The sequence below is a fragment of the Labeo rohita genome, chromosome 16 (assembly GCF_022985175.1).
Source record: "Labeo rohita strain BAU-BD-2019 chromosome 16, IGBB_LRoh.1.0, whole genome shotgun sequence".
Taxonomy (NCBI): Eukaryota; Metazoa; Chordata; class Actinopteri; order Cypriniformes; family Cyprinidae; genus Labeo; species Labeo rohita.
Window position 1 is genome coordinate 15,552,817 of NC_066884.1, and position 16,611 is coordinate 15,569,427.

At 36.6% G+C, this 16,611-nt stretch overlaps 2 protein-coding genes across 2 annotated transcripts; both read left to right on the forward strand.

Moving 5' to 3' along the window:
* Positions 1-14: 14 nt before the first annotated feature.
* pdia7 (protein disulfide isomerase family A, member 7) lies at positions 15-8,089 on the forward strand. Its single transcript, XM_051131663.1, has 13 exons — positions 15-389; positions 763-841; positions 976-1,093; positions 2,394-2,501; positions 2,677-2,806; positions 4,508-4,621; positions 4,710-4,835; positions 4,906-5,088; positions 5,207-5,315; positions 5,399-5,527; positions 6,868-6,947; positions 7,061-7,118; positions 7,189-8,089. Exons 1-13 carry the CDS (start codon positions 247-249, stop codon positions 7,276-7,278), a joined length of 1,467 nt encoding a protein of 488 aa, XP_050987620.1. The 5' UTR covers positions 15-246; the 3' UTR covers positions 7,279-8,089.
* A 1,530-nt stretch (positions 8,090-9,619) lies between these two features.
* Positions 9,620-16,594, forward strand: cct3 (chaperonin containing TCP1, subunit 3 (gamma)). The gene is made up of 14 exons (XM_051131394.1): positions 9,620-9,750; positions 10,323-10,384; positions 10,474-10,524; positions 10,621-10,683; positions 10,774-10,870; positions 11,005-11,122; positions 12,764-12,950; positions 13,228-13,377; positions 13,468-13,600; positions 13,687-13,768; positions 15,155-15,335; positions 15,606-15,851; positions 15,945-16,076; positions 16,177-16,594. Exons 1-14 carry the CDS (start codon positions 9,723-9,725, stop codon positions 16,273-16,275), a joined length of 1,629 nt encoding a protein of 542 aa, XP_050987351.1. The 5' UTR covers positions 9,620-9,722; the 3' UTR covers positions 16,276-16,594.
* The last annotated feature ends 17 nt before the right edge of the window (positions 16,595-16,611 follow it).

Genomic DNA, 16,611 nt, shown 5'->3' on the forward strand with positions numbered 1-16,611 from the left:
CTAAAAGATTAAAACCTCTGAATGAGCGTAATAAATCCCATGTGCTGCGGCACCACACGACCGGAGGCACATATTATGCCAAGTAAAGGCCTTGTACCAATGTAACGTTACTGAATTTTTCAAACGCGTTCTTCCAGGAGAACGGTGCTTGTGTGGACCTTAAGACGATCCATACATCTGCTACTCGCGGAGCGGGGCTAATTTCAACATTCACGCGTCTCATAGTCTCCGCTGACACCGGCCAAAATGCTTTTATCTTGGTTTATCATGTGTCTAGTAGTGAATGTGTGGAGTGCGGAGGGCAGCGATGTGCTGGAGCTCGGAGACTCTGACTTTGACCGGAGAGCAGCTATGCACGATACTCTGCTGGTGGAGTTCTTCGCACCTTGGTATGTCCCAGATAAGATGCATTCGTTATAATTGTGTAAAAGTGTAATTCCATCTGCACTCAGGTTGTAGTTTGGTTGCAATTAACTATTTGTACAGCAACCAGAGCGTAAGATGGGTTTTTCATGTCTGGGCTGTGGAGAATGATAATGGACGTTAATGCATGTAGTGCATGAATCTAAAGTATTGTGATACATGGAGATGCATATACCTAAATTATGATGCAAATGCACAATACTCTAATTTAAACAATTATAAATCCCTGAAAAACATTAGGAAGATCTATGTGAAGTTGAAACTATCTAGCTGCCTTTGCAGTTAAACAGTACAATGCCTTAATGTATCATTAACATCCCTCATATGATGTTACCACAGGTGTGGCCATTGTCAGCGGCTCGCGCCGGAATATGAAGCTGCTGCCACAAAGCTGAAAGGGACACTGCCTCTGGCAAAGGTGAGGAGTGATGGACCCGCCAGTTCCTATTACCCAGCTCAAATCTTCAGCCTATACAGATGACTCACTCTGCAAGATTATGAGTTTATACATGCTTATATAGAGAATGTGTCTCTTTTCTGATGTTTGGTCAGGTTGACTGCACTGAGAACTCAGAGACGTGTGAGCGTTTTGGAGTGAATGGGTATCCCACCCTTAAAATCTTCCGCAATGGAGAGGAAGCTGGATCCTATGATGGTCCCAGAACAGCAGGTTGATATTTTGTGTCAATACATACAGTGCTTTTAAAAAAAGTATGGGGTTGGTAAGATTTTTTTTTTTTTTTTTATGTTTTCATGTTCAGCAAGGCTGCATTTGTTTGATCAAAAATACAGCAAATATACCATTAGAAATAATTTGTTTCTGTTGATCTTGGTGCACTTACTCCGTTTCTTACATCAGATGTCAAAGATCTTGGATTTCACTTGGACAATAGTCTTACATTACAAAAGCAAGTTAATACAATAGTTACTACTGGTTTCTTTCATATTCGTCGATTAGCTAAAGTTAAACCTTTCTTGAGCAGGAAAAGTTTTGAAACCATTATCCACGCTTTCATTTCCACTTGACTCGATTACTGTAACTCTTTGTATGCTGGGTTACCTCTTTCTTCTATTTCTCGCCTTCAAATGGTACAAAATGCGGCTGCCCGTCTACTCACTGGCAGCCGCAAACGAGATCATATCACACCTATCTTACGCTCTCTACATTGGTTGCCAGTACGCTATCGAATTGACTATAAGATCCTACTATTCGTGTATAAAGCTTTAAACAACGTAGCTCCGAGTTATCTCGCTGACTTACTCACCACCTACAATCCGGTTAGGTCGCTTAGATCCCAAGACGGTCTTCTTTTGCGAATACCACGGTCTCGCTTGCAGCGCAGGGGTGACAGAGCCTTTGCTGTAGTAGGTCCTAAACTGTGGAACAATCTGCCATTCCCCATTAAAACTGCTTCCTCATTACCTGCATTTAAATCTTTGGTAAAAACGCATCTCTTCTCTTGTGCTTTTGATTGTTTGTAATGGGTATGTACTTCACTTGTTTTTTATATAGTTTTTATTCTTTTGTAAATTTTGTACAGCACTTTGGCAACTAAGGTTGATTTGAAATGTGCTTTATAAATAAATTGAATTGAACTGATGGCAAAGCTGAATTTTCAGCAGCCATTACTCCAGTTTTCTGTGTGATCCTTCAGAAATAATTTTAATTTGCTGATTTGGTGCTTAAGAAACACTTACTATACCAGTTATTATCAATGTTGAAAACAGTTGTTCTGGTTAATATATTTTTTGGAAATCAAGATCATTTTTTAGATTCTTTGAATTCAATAACATTACAAATCTCATTGCTGTCACTTTTAATCAATGCATATTTGCTAAATCAAAGTGTTTATTTCTTTAGAAAAAGTCTTACTGACCCCAAACTTTTGAACAGCAGTGTGTTTTAATTTGTTGTTGCTTTTTTGGCTTTAACTATTCTAGTTACTTACTCATATCTTGATCTGAAACAGATGGCATAGTGAGCTACATGAAAAAGCAAGCAGGTCCAAGTTCTGTGACTCTGCTCAGTGAGGCGAATTTGGATTCTTTTGTCAACAGTTATGAGGCCAGTGTGGTGGGTGAGTTGAATTTGTAAAACCTGCCAAAACATCTTAAATCATTCCTGCAGCAGAAGCTCAAAACAAATCAGATTTGACTTTTGTGTTATTTTAATCTCTGTTGGAACTGAAGCAATCTTAATTTCTTTGCTTTCTTGTTTTGCCCTGTTGTCTCTTACTTTATGGCTTTGCTCAGGCTTCTTCTCTGGGGAGGACAGTACACAACTTGCAGAGTTTCTGAAGGTCTCCAGTGCCCTGAGGGACAGCTATCGATTTGCTCATTCTACTGATGTGGGAACAGGCCTGAAATACGGGGTAGATGGAGAGTAAGTATGACACAGTGCTTGAAGGAAACAACCATTTTAGAAACTGACGACTGCTATGATCAGTATTTAATGTTTAAATATGTTATTGATGTCTCTTCTTCCATAAAGTACACAGAGAAATATCATGCCATATGTGATAGATAAGTCTCTTTTAAAGTAAGCTACTCAAAGATAAACAGGTGTAAAGGTTGTGATTATATCACATAGGCTATGAAATGTCAGATTTATTGACTGAAAATGTTCATATTTGGTATATCAAGATGAACTGTACATTTTTAAATGGGGCATCGGCTGCAAAATTCACTTTTACATGGTATTTGCTTATGAATGTGTCTTATTACTGTGAGGACTGAGGACACAACCACCCTACAATGATAAAAATCCATTCACAAGGTTGCTTGAAGTGCTTGAAGTACTTGAATTTGACTTTAAGGCCTGGAAAACTCTTGAAAGTAGCAATATTCCTGAAGAGGTACTTGAAAAGTGCTTGAAATATTGAAAGTGTATCTAAGAAATAAGTGTTTGATTTGGTCAGTAAGCACATATCTTTTCATGCAAAATTCACACAATTAAAAAAAAAAACATCATACCTTTTTGCTTATTTCAGTTAATGTCAGAAAGCAATTGAGCTAAGCCAGTAGTAGTATTGACAGTGTTGTGTAAACATGGCTGAAGACACGAAAAGAGGAACAGACAAACGTAATCAATTGAGTCATTTACACTGGAACCTCTCCGATTTATTTAAACTCATCATTCATGATCATTCATTTCAAGCAATTCACAAGCAACTTCACTATTAATTTCGCTTGTAACAATTTTAAAAAGCTCATGGTGATGGGTGAAATTTTGGAGCTTTTTGAAACTCCAGATCAGTTAAACCATTGCGTGGCAAAATGATTCACTCGAATCATTTTATTTAGATCAGGACTTCGGAGCATGAATCATTTTGCAAATGGAACGATTCAAATCAAATGATTTGCAGAATACAAAGTTACGATCTAAATCAAATGATTCGCAATCAGTGCTCCGAGTCCTGGTCCGAAATGATGGTTTTTCAGAGCATGGATTGTGACCAGTTTGATTTCGATCAGAACTTCAGAGCGGTTTTGTCAATCTTTCGCTTTAGGAGCAAGGATTGCGAATCATTTGATTCAGATCGGGATTTCAGAGCAGGTTTGCAAATCATTTGTTTCAGATCAGGACTTCGGGGTGATTTTCCAATTTTTTTTTTTCTGATTTTTTTTTTTTTAAACAATAAAAAATATCAAACCATTAAGACCGTACAGTTTTAAAAACAAATTAAAAAGAAAGTATACATAAATACAGATCCCTTAAGAAAATTCACTGTGATTTTACTATAGTAAAAGTGTAGTATACTTTGTAATAGTATACTCATGCAGAAAATCCACATATGCATCAAAGAGATAATACTGATGATGTTCCAGCCAGGAAATCTCTAATATGGATAAAGGCATGCTATTGCTGTAACTGAATAAAAACAAGATATAACGTAAACATGACCCGTAGACATGCACCCAAATGGCTTGCTGTGAACAAAGCTGTTTTTGAGAAGGTAAAATACTTTTTACACAACCATTGAGGAATTTTAACCAAAGTATTTTGCGGACATGGGCATCCGATGTCTCCTTTAAATGTCTTAAAGGTTTTGAACTTTTTCTTCTCTTTGTCTTTTCCATTTAGGTGTGTTCTGCTGTTTCGTCCCCCCCGTTTAAACAGCAAGTTTGAGGACAATGTGGTGAAATACACAGAATCCGTTTCTGTTTCCTCTCTCCGTACATTCATCAGAGACAATGTGTATGTTTATTTGATGCTTGTATATATTGTGGGTGATTGGTCAAACAGTTGGAACTCAGTTGTTGTATTCATCTTGCTCTGCTTTTAGATTTGGTCTCTGTCCACATTTGACCACAGAAAACAGGGACATTCTGAGAGGAAGTGATCTGCTTACAGCATATTACAATGTAGATTACTTACGGAATATCAAAGGCACAAACTACTGGAGGAACAGGTGAGCCCCCATCATTGGAATATCGGACTCGTTCTCTTTATATCCGTTAATTTTTCATTGTCTCTTTTAGAGTTATGAAGGTGGCAACACAGTTCCAGGATCGAGGTCTGAGTTTTGCAGTGGCAGATCGACAGGAGTTTCAGGATGAGCTTGAGGAGGAGTTTGGTTTGGGCTCGTCTGAGGGAGGAGATATTCCCCTTGTCACCATCCGGACCAGAGAGGGACACAAGTACTCCATGCAGGAAGAATTCACGTGAGTTTTGTAACACGCTAGTCTTTACAGACAGTGCTTTTCTGTTTACATCCTGTAAGACATGATCAATAAATTTGAGAAAAGGCTTTAGAAGTTTGTTCTGTGTTTGGTTCTGTAGGCGAGATGGCAAGTCCTTAGAGAGGTTCCTGGAGGATTACTTTGCTAAAAGATTGAAGCGATATGTGAAATCTGAGCCTGTTCCAGAGTCCAACGATGATCCTGTCAAGGTATGTGGACCCACTATGTTTTTTTTTTTCATGTTTAATGAGGAAAATGTTTTCTGGTTTTCATCATGAATGTGGTTCGACAGGTTGTGGTTGCTGACACATTTGATGAGATCGTGAATGATCCAGAGAAGGATGTGTTGGTTGAATTTTACGCTCCCTGGTGCGGCCATTGCAAGAACCTGGAACCCATATACAAGGAGCTTGGAGAAAAGGTTTGTTAACACAATATATGTATAGTATAAAGAACTTTTATTAGGGGTCAGGGTTTTGGAGTTGGTAAGATTTTCTATTTTAATATTTATGAAGGAACTCACCAAGGCTGCATTTAAAATGTAATTTATTCCTGTGATGCCAAAGCTTAATTTTCAGCAGCCATTACTCCAGTCTTCAATGTCACATGATCCTTTAGAAATCTTTCTAATATTTCTTATTTTCAGTGTTAATGTATTGTATATGAGTTGTTCCAGGATATTTTGCTAAATAGAATGTTTAAAGGAACAGCATTTATTTAAAATACAAATAGTTTGTAACATTACAAATGTGTTAAAGGAGAAGTTCACTTCCAGAATGAAAATTTTACGATTAATTTACTAACCCCCATGTCATCCAAGATGTTCAAATCTTTCTTTGTTCAGTCGAAAAGAAATTAAGATTTTGAGGAAAACATTCCACAATTTTTTCTATATAGTGGACTTCAGTGATGGGCAGTGGGTTGAAGGCACAAATTGCAGTTTCAGTGCAGCTTCAAAGATCTCTATACGATCCCAGTTGAGGAATAGTGAAACGATCTGTCATTTTCTAAGAAAAATTCAAATTTCTATACTTTTTAACCACAAATGCTCATCTTGCACTAGCTCGACCTCACGCATTACGTAATAACATTGGAAATTTCACACATGGTGTACGCAGAAGTACTGACCCAGTGTTTCTAAAGTGAATGCAAAGAAAGTCAAACGTGCAAAGAAATTCAAATGGCAAAGATAAAATTGGAGGAGAAAATGAGAAATGTTTTTCACCCACGAAGAACTAACCGCGTGTGACTTTTTCAATATTATTTCGTAATGCGTGAAGATGGGCATATGCATCGCAGAGCTAGTGCAAAACAAGCATTTTTTAAAGGAAATGACCGATTGTTTTACTTGATAAGAAAGACCCTTATTCATCAGCTGGAATTGTGTAGAGCCTTTTGAAGTTGCATTGAAACTGCAATTTGGACCTTCAACCTGCTGGCCAACTTTGAAATCAGCTATACAGAGAAACATCTTGGAATAATTTTCTCAAAAACCTTAATTTCTTTGCAACTGATAAAAAGAAGGACATGAACATCTTACATGACATGCAGGTGAGTAAATTAGCAGGAAATTTTCATTCTGGAAGTGAACTTTTCCTTTAATTCAATGCGTCTTGCTGAATGAAATAATTAATAATAAAAAAATGAATGACTGAATGAAGCAAAAATTCTCACTGACCCCAAACAGTAGTGTATGTCAGGAAATAAAGCCACTGTAATGCTCATTATTTAGATTTTATTCTGTTTCTGTTTATGTTTTAGCTCTCTGGGGACCCCAACATCGTCATTGCTAAAATGGATGCCACAGCTAATGATGTGCCCCCAAATTATGATGTCCAAGGGTAACGTTCAGTCTCTTATGTCTCTGATCTATTTATAGTTCATTACAACAAACATTTTATGACATTCATCTGTTTTTCTTCTTGATTCATTACCTGTTTTGCCTAATCTGCAGATTTCCAACCATTTACTTTGCACCCTCTGGACAAAAAGACCAGCCACTGCGATATGAGGTGAATATCATCTGTCTCCCACACACACAGTTAAATTACAATGTTACTTAAGCATTTTTTCGTCCCACAGGGTGGTCGTGAGGTTAGCGACTTCATCGCCTACCTGAAGAAAGAGGCCACAAATCCGCTCATCTTCGACGAATCAAGGGATGAACTGTAAACAAACAATAAGATGCTGAATTAAGCAGGTGGAGAAATGCACAAACCCACTTCAGCCAAATATGTCACTCGCAGCTATTCGTGACATCAATTAGAATCATTGAAGCACATAAAATGCATCACTTAGTCAATACACTACTGGATACATGATAAGGAATATAGGTTATAGTTAAAATACAGTTTTTACATCAGTTATTTAACAATCTGCTGCCAAGTTGCCTCCGTTTTCTTTTATTCTCTGTCTTTTATAACAAAATGCACTGCATATGTCAAATATGCTAATTTCCTGTCTCTTTATTTAAAGAGAGGCTGTTTATAGGTCACTTATCACAAACATGTTACTGTAGCGTCCTAAAGTGTTCCACTGACTAAAAGGTTTTAAGTTAAGAAGTTTGTACCTCACTCCTGATTGCTGACTTAGTTTATAAAATGTTCAGATTTGTTACTGCGTTGGTACGTTAGTTGCACAATCTCTTTGTAGTCCATTAAGATATTACTATAAAACTTTGTTTCAAGTCTACAGGATGTGTTAGAGTTTCTGTAAGCAGTTGGTGACTGTGAAATAACAGTCTGTAAAAAGAATTGGGGTACCTTTACTACCTCCTCATGTCTGTCATGTCAAATCAAACATCTGTAAGGGTTTATCTTGGATCGCGTCCTCCATCCATACATGTGAGGATGTGTGACGTTAACAGCTGCTCCCAGGCTAGTAATCTTTTAGACAATTGACACTTATTTCTTGAACTGTTTATGTAATCAAAAAGGGGAGTGTTTTGTGTTTGCAGTCATAATAAAGAAATAGACAGACATTGTGTGTGTGCATTGTAGCGTATTTTTGTTGTATATTTGTAGTACTGTTCTGTTGGTTACTTAGTCAGATGTGCTTTTATATTTGAGCTGTTATATTATTATCAGTAATATTAGTATTAAAAGTAGACCCATTTTATAGTTTATTCTTAAATTTTAGTACATTATTTTTAATATTATATGGTAATTATAGGGTTATATGCTAATTTAAACTGGTTAGCAATTTCAGTTTTTACTGTCTAAACTACATATTTTGTTTTTTCATTATATTTTGAGATGTTGATTTATATATATTCGTTCTGTTTTTTTTTTTATTGGTTTATATTTACATTTTAGTACATCATTTTTAATATTACCTTTCATGGTAATTTAAAGTGGTTAACAATTTCAGTTTTTACTCTCATATTTTTTTTTCCATTATTTTTTTAAATGTACTATAAAATATATATACTTTATAGTGTAGACATGAGATATTGATATATATATATATATATATATATATATATATATATATATATATATATATATATATTAGTACATTATTTTTAATATTACCTTATGTGATCATTTAAACTGGTTAACAATTTCAGTTTTTCATGTAATATTTTTTCCAGTATTTTTTAAAAATATTTTATAAAATATATTTTTAATGTTTTATAGTGTAGACATGAGACATTGATACATTTTTGATAAATATTCTATTGATTTTTTTTATTAGTTTATACTTAAATGTTAGTACATTATTTTTTTGTAATATCTTAAATGGTAATTTATACTGGTTAACAATGTCAGTTTTTACTGTAAGATTGTTTCCATTATTTTTAAAAATGTTTAATAAAATATTTTTTGTTTTGAGATGATCAATTTTGATATACATTCTTTTGATTTTTTTTTTTTTTTTTTATTATAGTTAAATTCATGTTTAATATGACCTTATATGGTAATTTAAACTGATGATTAATTTCAGTTTTTACTGTCATAGTTTTTCTATTATATTTTATACAATATCCTTAAAATGTTTTATAGTATAGACGTGAGACATTGATAAATTTCGATATTTATTAGATTTCTTTTTATTATTAGTTTATACTTATTTTAGTGCATTTTTTTATATTACCTTATATGGTAATTTAAACTGGTTAACAATTTCAGGTTTCACTGTCATGTTTTTTCCATTTTATTTTATGAAATATTTTTAAAATGTTTTATAATGTAGACGTGAGACGTTGATAAATTTTGATACAAATATTCTTTTGTTTTTTTTTTCAAATGTTAACTATTTATATATAATATAAAGTAGTATAATTGTTAACAAAATGTCGATTTTGCTTTTTTGGATGTTAATCTGAATTTGTGTATTTAATTATTTGTAAGTAAAATGTAAGATTTTATCCAGGAAATCTTCATCTTGACAGCTATTACAGGATTCTTTCGAGAACTTTTCAGTTCTGCTCCAGACTACACCCACCCACAAGCGTCGCTAAGCTTTCTCTGATTGGTGGAGATATGTGTACATCAAAGGCGTCTCGGTTCCTTATTGGTCCACTGTGTTGCTGAATCCCCAGCCACGCCTCGTCCATCCTCTCCTCTTACCGTTGTGCGCGTTGTCCGGTACCGGTGATCAACCACGCCGCAAACATGATGGGCCGACCGGTTCTCGTGCTTAGTGAGTGCTTATTTCATTATTCCATCTGTATATGCGCAAGTGTAGCTTTCTTATGACCCGCTGCTGGGCTTGGTAGCAGTCTGAATAAGAGTTTTATTCATGCGGCGGTGCTAGAATGCTAAGCTAACTAGTGTGGCACGGGGGCCTCGCGTGTCTGACAAGCTCATGTCACTGTTCAGATTAGTCATTGTGTTAGCCTTGTAGCTAGCATTTTCTATTAATAGTAATATTCACAGTAGCTATTGCACCACAAGCTACATCGTCAATAATAAAACTAGTTCTGATCAGTTCTCAGTCATTGGCTGCGTTTATGATGCAGTCGATTCTGTCTAACGGAGGTTTTAAAGTAATGAATTAGCTAGCATGAGGCTAACGGCACAGAGGGTGTGCTGACCAGAGCTGCACCCTTTTATTATGCCTAGACATATGGCTTTGTTGATATTTTCTTAGTTAGCATGTGTTATATATTCAGTTTGTGTTTGTGATTTTTCATTTTTATTTCCTAAACCAATAATATAATTAGGGTTCAATCTGATTTTAACACACACTGTCTGTGTTTCTGCTCATAACAGGTCAGAACATCAAGAGAGAGTCTGGACGAAAGGTCCAGATAGGAAACATCACTGCGGCTAAGGTGGGTGTATTTATTTATTTATTTTTTCTTATTGAAAGATGTCAGATGAGGCAAAGTCGCCAACCTGCTGCTTCGCCTTCTCTTTTCAGACCATAGCAGACATCATCAGGACATGTCTGGGACCAAGGGCTATGATGAAGGTGTGTTTCTAGTGTTATCAATAGTGTTGTCTGTTGTAAGATGAAATGTATGATTATGCTCTAGAAATGTTTAATTAAATATTTTGCTCTATGCAGATGCTTCTGGATCCTATGGGTGGTATCGTCATGACCAATGATGGCAATGCCATTCTGAGAGAGGTAATCATGAACCCCACTCAACTTGTAAAACAAAATGTTTTGTATTTATTGAATTTTAATATCATGTTCTCTCTGATATGTGGCATTCAGATCCAAGTCCAACATCCTGCTGCCAAGTCCATGATTGAGATTAGCCGCACACAGGATGAGGAGGTTGGAGATGGGACCACCTCTGTAATTATTCTGGGTGAGGATCATTGCTAAATGATCTGTGTCTTTAAAATTATAGAAAATTACAGAATTACTTAGGTTTTGGATTAAATGTATTCTTGAATAATAACTTTTCTAATTTAGTAATATTACTACTAATTCTGTGTACAGCGGGTGAGATGCTGTCAGTGGCTGAGCAGTTTCTGGAACAGCAAATGCATCCTACTGTGGTGATCAGTGCATACCGACAAGCTCTTGATGACATGTTGAACATACTCAAAGACATCAGGTAATAGCACATACAATCAGTTAAACTGTTCTGTATGAGCTTTCAATCAATAAAGGAATGGTTCACCCAAAAATGAACATTTACTGAAAAATTACTCAACCTCAGGTCATCTAAGATGTAGATGAGTTTGTTTCTTCATTAGAACAGACTTGGGGTATTGCATCGCTTGTTCACCAATGCATCCTCTCCCAGTGAATGGGTGCCGTCAGAGTCAAAACAGCTAATTAAAAACAAAACTCCTCAATGAGTCAATGAGTTAATGTCTTATAAAGTAAAAATCTGCATGTTTGTAGTAAATCCATTATTAAGACATTTTAAACTTAAAATCAATGATAGAGGAAAATGTCTGAATCAGGAGAGAAATATGCACAGATCAAGCATTGTTTATAAGTGGAAACAGTTCTAAACTGTGTTCTGTCAGTGAATTTGATGTGAGAGTACCATAGGGGATGAGCTTTTTCACTGGAGGAAATGTTTACTGTATAGATTGACTTATATTTTGCAACGATTTAAAGGTAAGATGCTTTAATTATGGATTTGTTTTTTACAAACATCCAGCTTTTTACTTCACATGATGTTAAATTGATGTACTGGTGTGGATTATTGGCATGTTTTTATCAGCTGTTTGGACTCTCATTCTGATGGCACTAGGGCTGCCCCCCTAATCAGCTAACCAGTAATTGATGAGAAGAGGCTTGGTCGACCAAAATTTTATTTGTCGCTTAGTCGCAGGAAAAAGATAAACAAATAAGGAAGTCACGCAGACGGACAGATGGTTAACAGATGGTCCATGTGGTAATACAGCACATTGGACAGGACATCTAAACGCTCACCTATCTTTCATTGACCTCAAATGTGACCCTGGACCACAAAACCAGTCATAAGTTTAAATTTCTCAAAACATTGTGCTTTTGTAATATAATGAAACCAAACAGGATGCGCTTTCTGCCGTCTCGGTCTCTGTGAACTTGAGCGCGTCAAGAAAAAAAATGTTACCGTACAGACTATAGAGAGAGAAATATTCAAATTCAAATGGAAAAGAAATATTCTCATATTATGTAATCTGTATGAAACGTGCATACAGACACATCCACTAGCCTACTGCGGAGATGAGGCGCCGACTCTATCTCTTAAGCCGAAAATAAAGAAAGCAATAAATTATTAAAATGTTAATGCAGCCTCCGTACTGTTTTTCCGTGACACTTTGTAACTGTTGCTTCTGCCGGTGTGCTGTGGCAAGCTTTATGTGTAAGCTTGAGCACTTATTAGGCTATGTCGGCAATTAAAGGCTTATTATGATTTAAATGGTTTATCAATAAATGTGTGATTAGTTGACTAATGGTTAAAATAAACGACTATTAGTTGACCAGAAAAATCTTTAGTCGAGGGCAAACATTGACGGCACCCATTCACTGTAGAGAATCCATAGGTGAGCAACTGATGTGATGCTAAATTTATCCAAATCTGTTAAAACTACATTTAGATGAACTTAGGATGAGTGCATTTTCAGGACATTTTTATTTTTGGCTAAACCATGCCTTTAAGGTGAGAGTTTTGTCGGTGCAGTTTGGCTATAGTGGGTTGAGATGTTTCAGTGCTCTGGAGTCTGATAGTTTTTCTACTTTCTCCTCCCCCTCATAGCACTCCAGTAGAAGTGAATAATCGTGATATGATGTTGAAGATAATAAACTCTGCCATCAACACCAAAGCTCTTAGCCGCTGGTCCACCTTGGCCTGTAACATTGCTCTAGATGCTGTTCGTACAGTTGAGCTGGAGGAAAACGGACGCAAGGAAATCGACATTAAGAAGTATGCCAAAGTCGAGAAGGTAGGACACAGCCTAAAGAATTTTCCATTTTTAGCTCGAAGTCAACCTGAAGTTAAAATAAACTGAATGACTTGCACTTAATCAGATATGGATCTTTTTTTAATGTCACTTAAGTTGTATGGACTATTGGATAATATTAACCAATATACAAAATACTATTCTCCAATTCTTTCTCCATGAATAAAATTAGGAGCTGAAGTTCATGTTGGCTTTAAACCATGGTTACATTTTAAGCAGTGTGAATATGTACCTAATTGCACTTTTTGTGTGTGAATAGGTGCCTGGCGGCATCATTGAGGACTCATGCGTGCTGAAGGGGGTGATGGTAAATAAGGATGTAACTCACCCCCGTATGCGAAGGCTAATCAAGAACCCTAGAATTGTTCTGCTGGATTGTTCTCTGGAGTACAAGAAGGGTGAGAGTCAGGTGAGGTGTTGTCTAAATCCACAATCTTTGAATGCTAATGCTATTTAAAAATGTATAAAACACTGACCGTTGGCCTCTCGCTCCTCTCAGACTGATATTGAGATTTCTCGTGAGGAAGACTTTGCCCGCATTCTGCAAATGGAGGAAGAATACATCCAGCAGATCTGTGAGGACATCATCCGTCTCAAACCTGACCTGATCTTCACTGAAAAGGGCATCTCTGGTACATATGAGCGCTCATGCAGTCATGTATTTGATGGTGGTCTTTATTTAGGTCACATACGTTGTATTAATTTGTCATATCTCTAGATCTGGCTCAGCACTATCTGATGAAAGCAAACATCACTGCGATTCGTCGTGTCAGAAAGACGGACAACAACCGTATTGCAAGGTGCAGAAATATGTGCTTGTCAATATATTTGAATTTTTCTTGTGTAGTTGATTGCATCAGTGGTTCTTTTACCAGACATAACAAGACATGTTTCTTAATTTCAAGGAAATTTAAAATTGGAAAATCTTGAAAATGAATCTTAAAATGTTAATCATAGCAATGTATTTAGTGGATATAAATTGTTTACGTCTGCCTAGTTGAGTCAGCTAGATATGCGACCTTGGACCACAAAGCCAATCATAAGTCGTACAGGTATATTGGTAGCAGTAGCCAACAATAGGTTCTATGGGTCAAAATTATCGATTTTTCTTTTATGCCAAAAATCATTAGGATATTAAGTAAAGATCATGTTCCATAAAGTTATTTTGTAAATTTTCTACTGCAAATGTATCAACTTAATTTTTGATTAGTATTATGCATTGCTAAGAACTTCATTTTGGACAACTTTAAAGGTGATTTTTCTTAATATTTTAATTTTTTTATTTTTTTTTTATTTTTGGCACCCTCAGATTCCAGATTTTCAAATAGTTGTATCTCAGCCAAATATTGTCCTGAATGATTCATTAGTAAATGGTTATTAGTATCAATTTAACTATTATAGTTTTTATTAATATTTAAAATGTTATTAATGTTTTAATGTCTTTTCTTTTTTTCTTTTTCCATTTTAATAATTTTCATTTTTGTAGTAATTGTATGTGCTTGTAATTTGTATTCTTTTATTTCTGTATGTCTTTTAATTTGTTTATTGTTGTTGTTTTTATATGTTTTTTATTTGGAGTAGTTCACTCAGAAATGAAAATTCTGTCATTACTCACCCTCACGTTGTTACAAACCCGTAAGACCTTCGTTCATCTTCAGAACACAAAATATTTTTGATGAAATCCGAGAGCTTTCTGACCCTCCATAGAGAGCAATGTAACTAAAATGTTCCCAGACTCTCAATAATGGTGGAGGTCAGTGACATGGAAGAGAAGAATTGTTGAATAACTTCTGTTATAGTTTCGAAAATTACAGTTAAATCACAGATGCCGCATGGACTATTTTTAAGGATGTCCTTACTACGTTTCTGGGTCTGGTAATATTTTAGTTACATTGCTGTCTATGAAAGGTAAAAATCTCTCGGATTTCATCAGAAATATCTTAATTTGTAAGATGAACAAAGGTCTTGCAGGTTTGAAACGACATGTAGTTGAGTAATTAATTAATTCATTTTTGGATGAATTATCCTTTTAACAGTAACAATACTGATGTTTCTGAATCAAAATTGCTTAAAAATCCTAATTAATAATCATCCAGTAATCAGAAACTAGTGGTAAAGTTATGAAAATGTATTAGTTTAGAAGTGTGGCAACACTTTAACTCTCTATGTCTGCTTGTCTCTCTCAGAGCATGTGGTGCACGTATTGCTAGCAGAACAGATGAGCTCCGCGAGGAGGATGTGGGTACGGGAGCTGGTCTATTTGAAGTGAAGAAGATCGGCGATGAGTACTTCACCTTTGTGACAGAGTGTAAAGACCCCAAAGCATGTACCATTCTGCTCAGGGGAGCCAGCAAGGAGATCTTAGCGGTGAGAAAGAGGGAACCAAAGAGATGAGACTGGGGCCACTGTTAAAAATTCATGACTATGCAATGCTCAGAGGAAGATTAATGGGAATGTGTTTTTTAATCGTTATAAAGAGTCTCACAAAGATCTCTATAGTGAGAGCAGCCCTCAGGAAGAGGTGCTTAGATAATTCAACAGGCCATTTGTTGAATATTTGATCAGCTCAGCCAGAGTGTCAGGGGATTTTGAGCAGGTTAATTGACTTGTCGCCGTTTGACTGATGATCTTTCTCAGGAAGTGGAGCGAAACCTGCAGGATGCCATGCAGGTCTGTCGTAACGTCCTGTTGGACCCGCATCTGTTGCCAGGCGGCGGAGCAGTGGAGATGGAGGTGTCCCACCGGCTGACGGAGCGCTCGCGAGCGCTGACCGGTGTAGAGCAGTGGCCGTACCGTGCTGTGGCTCAGGCCCTCGAGGTCATCCCACGTACACTCATCCAGAACTGTGGAGCCTCAGCAATACGTGTGCTCACTTCCCTTAGGGTAAGTTGGTTCGAAAGCACAATTCTTCTATTTTTATTTCAGTATGTTGCTGCTTCTCCCATGGCATTAAAGTGTTTCTCATCTCTTTTCCAGGCCAAGCACACCCAGGAGGGGAACACCTCATGGGGTATCAATGGAGAGACAGGAACTCTTGCTGAAATGGAGCAGCTGGGGATCTGGGAACCGCTGGCAGTTAAAGCCCAGACATACAAAACTGCAGTTGAGGTAAAAATGCACTACCTCAGGAAAAACTCCAGGCGGAAGCTAGATGAGCTGATTTTTCTTATATGACTCTACATGGTTGTCATTTTCCTCTTTTAATTAGACGGCCATCCTGTTACTGCGCATTGATGACATCGTTTCTGGTCACAAGAAGAAGGGAGAAGACCAGGCGGGTGGTGCACCGATGGAGGACAAGGAGTAGAGGAACAGGAAACACAGAGGATGAAGGAACAAGAGTTCAGAAAGGACAGTAATGCAGCAAATGAAGAGCAAATATACACAAGCATTTAATTGTGCAAAACTCCATTTTCCAACAGAATGTTCTCATCAGAAAGCCATTTGCACTGTTGCTCATGTTGTGTCATTAGGCCAGAAGCTCTTCTCCTGTTGTTTTTTCCCTCTGGCAAATGAAACAACTCTGGATTGGATTAGGATTTGTTTGTGCTAGTATCTCTGTGCTTCACTTTGCTGGTATTGTTACTTTGTATTTCCTACCGGTGATAAATTTCAATATCAGACCATGTGGTGTTGAATTTTT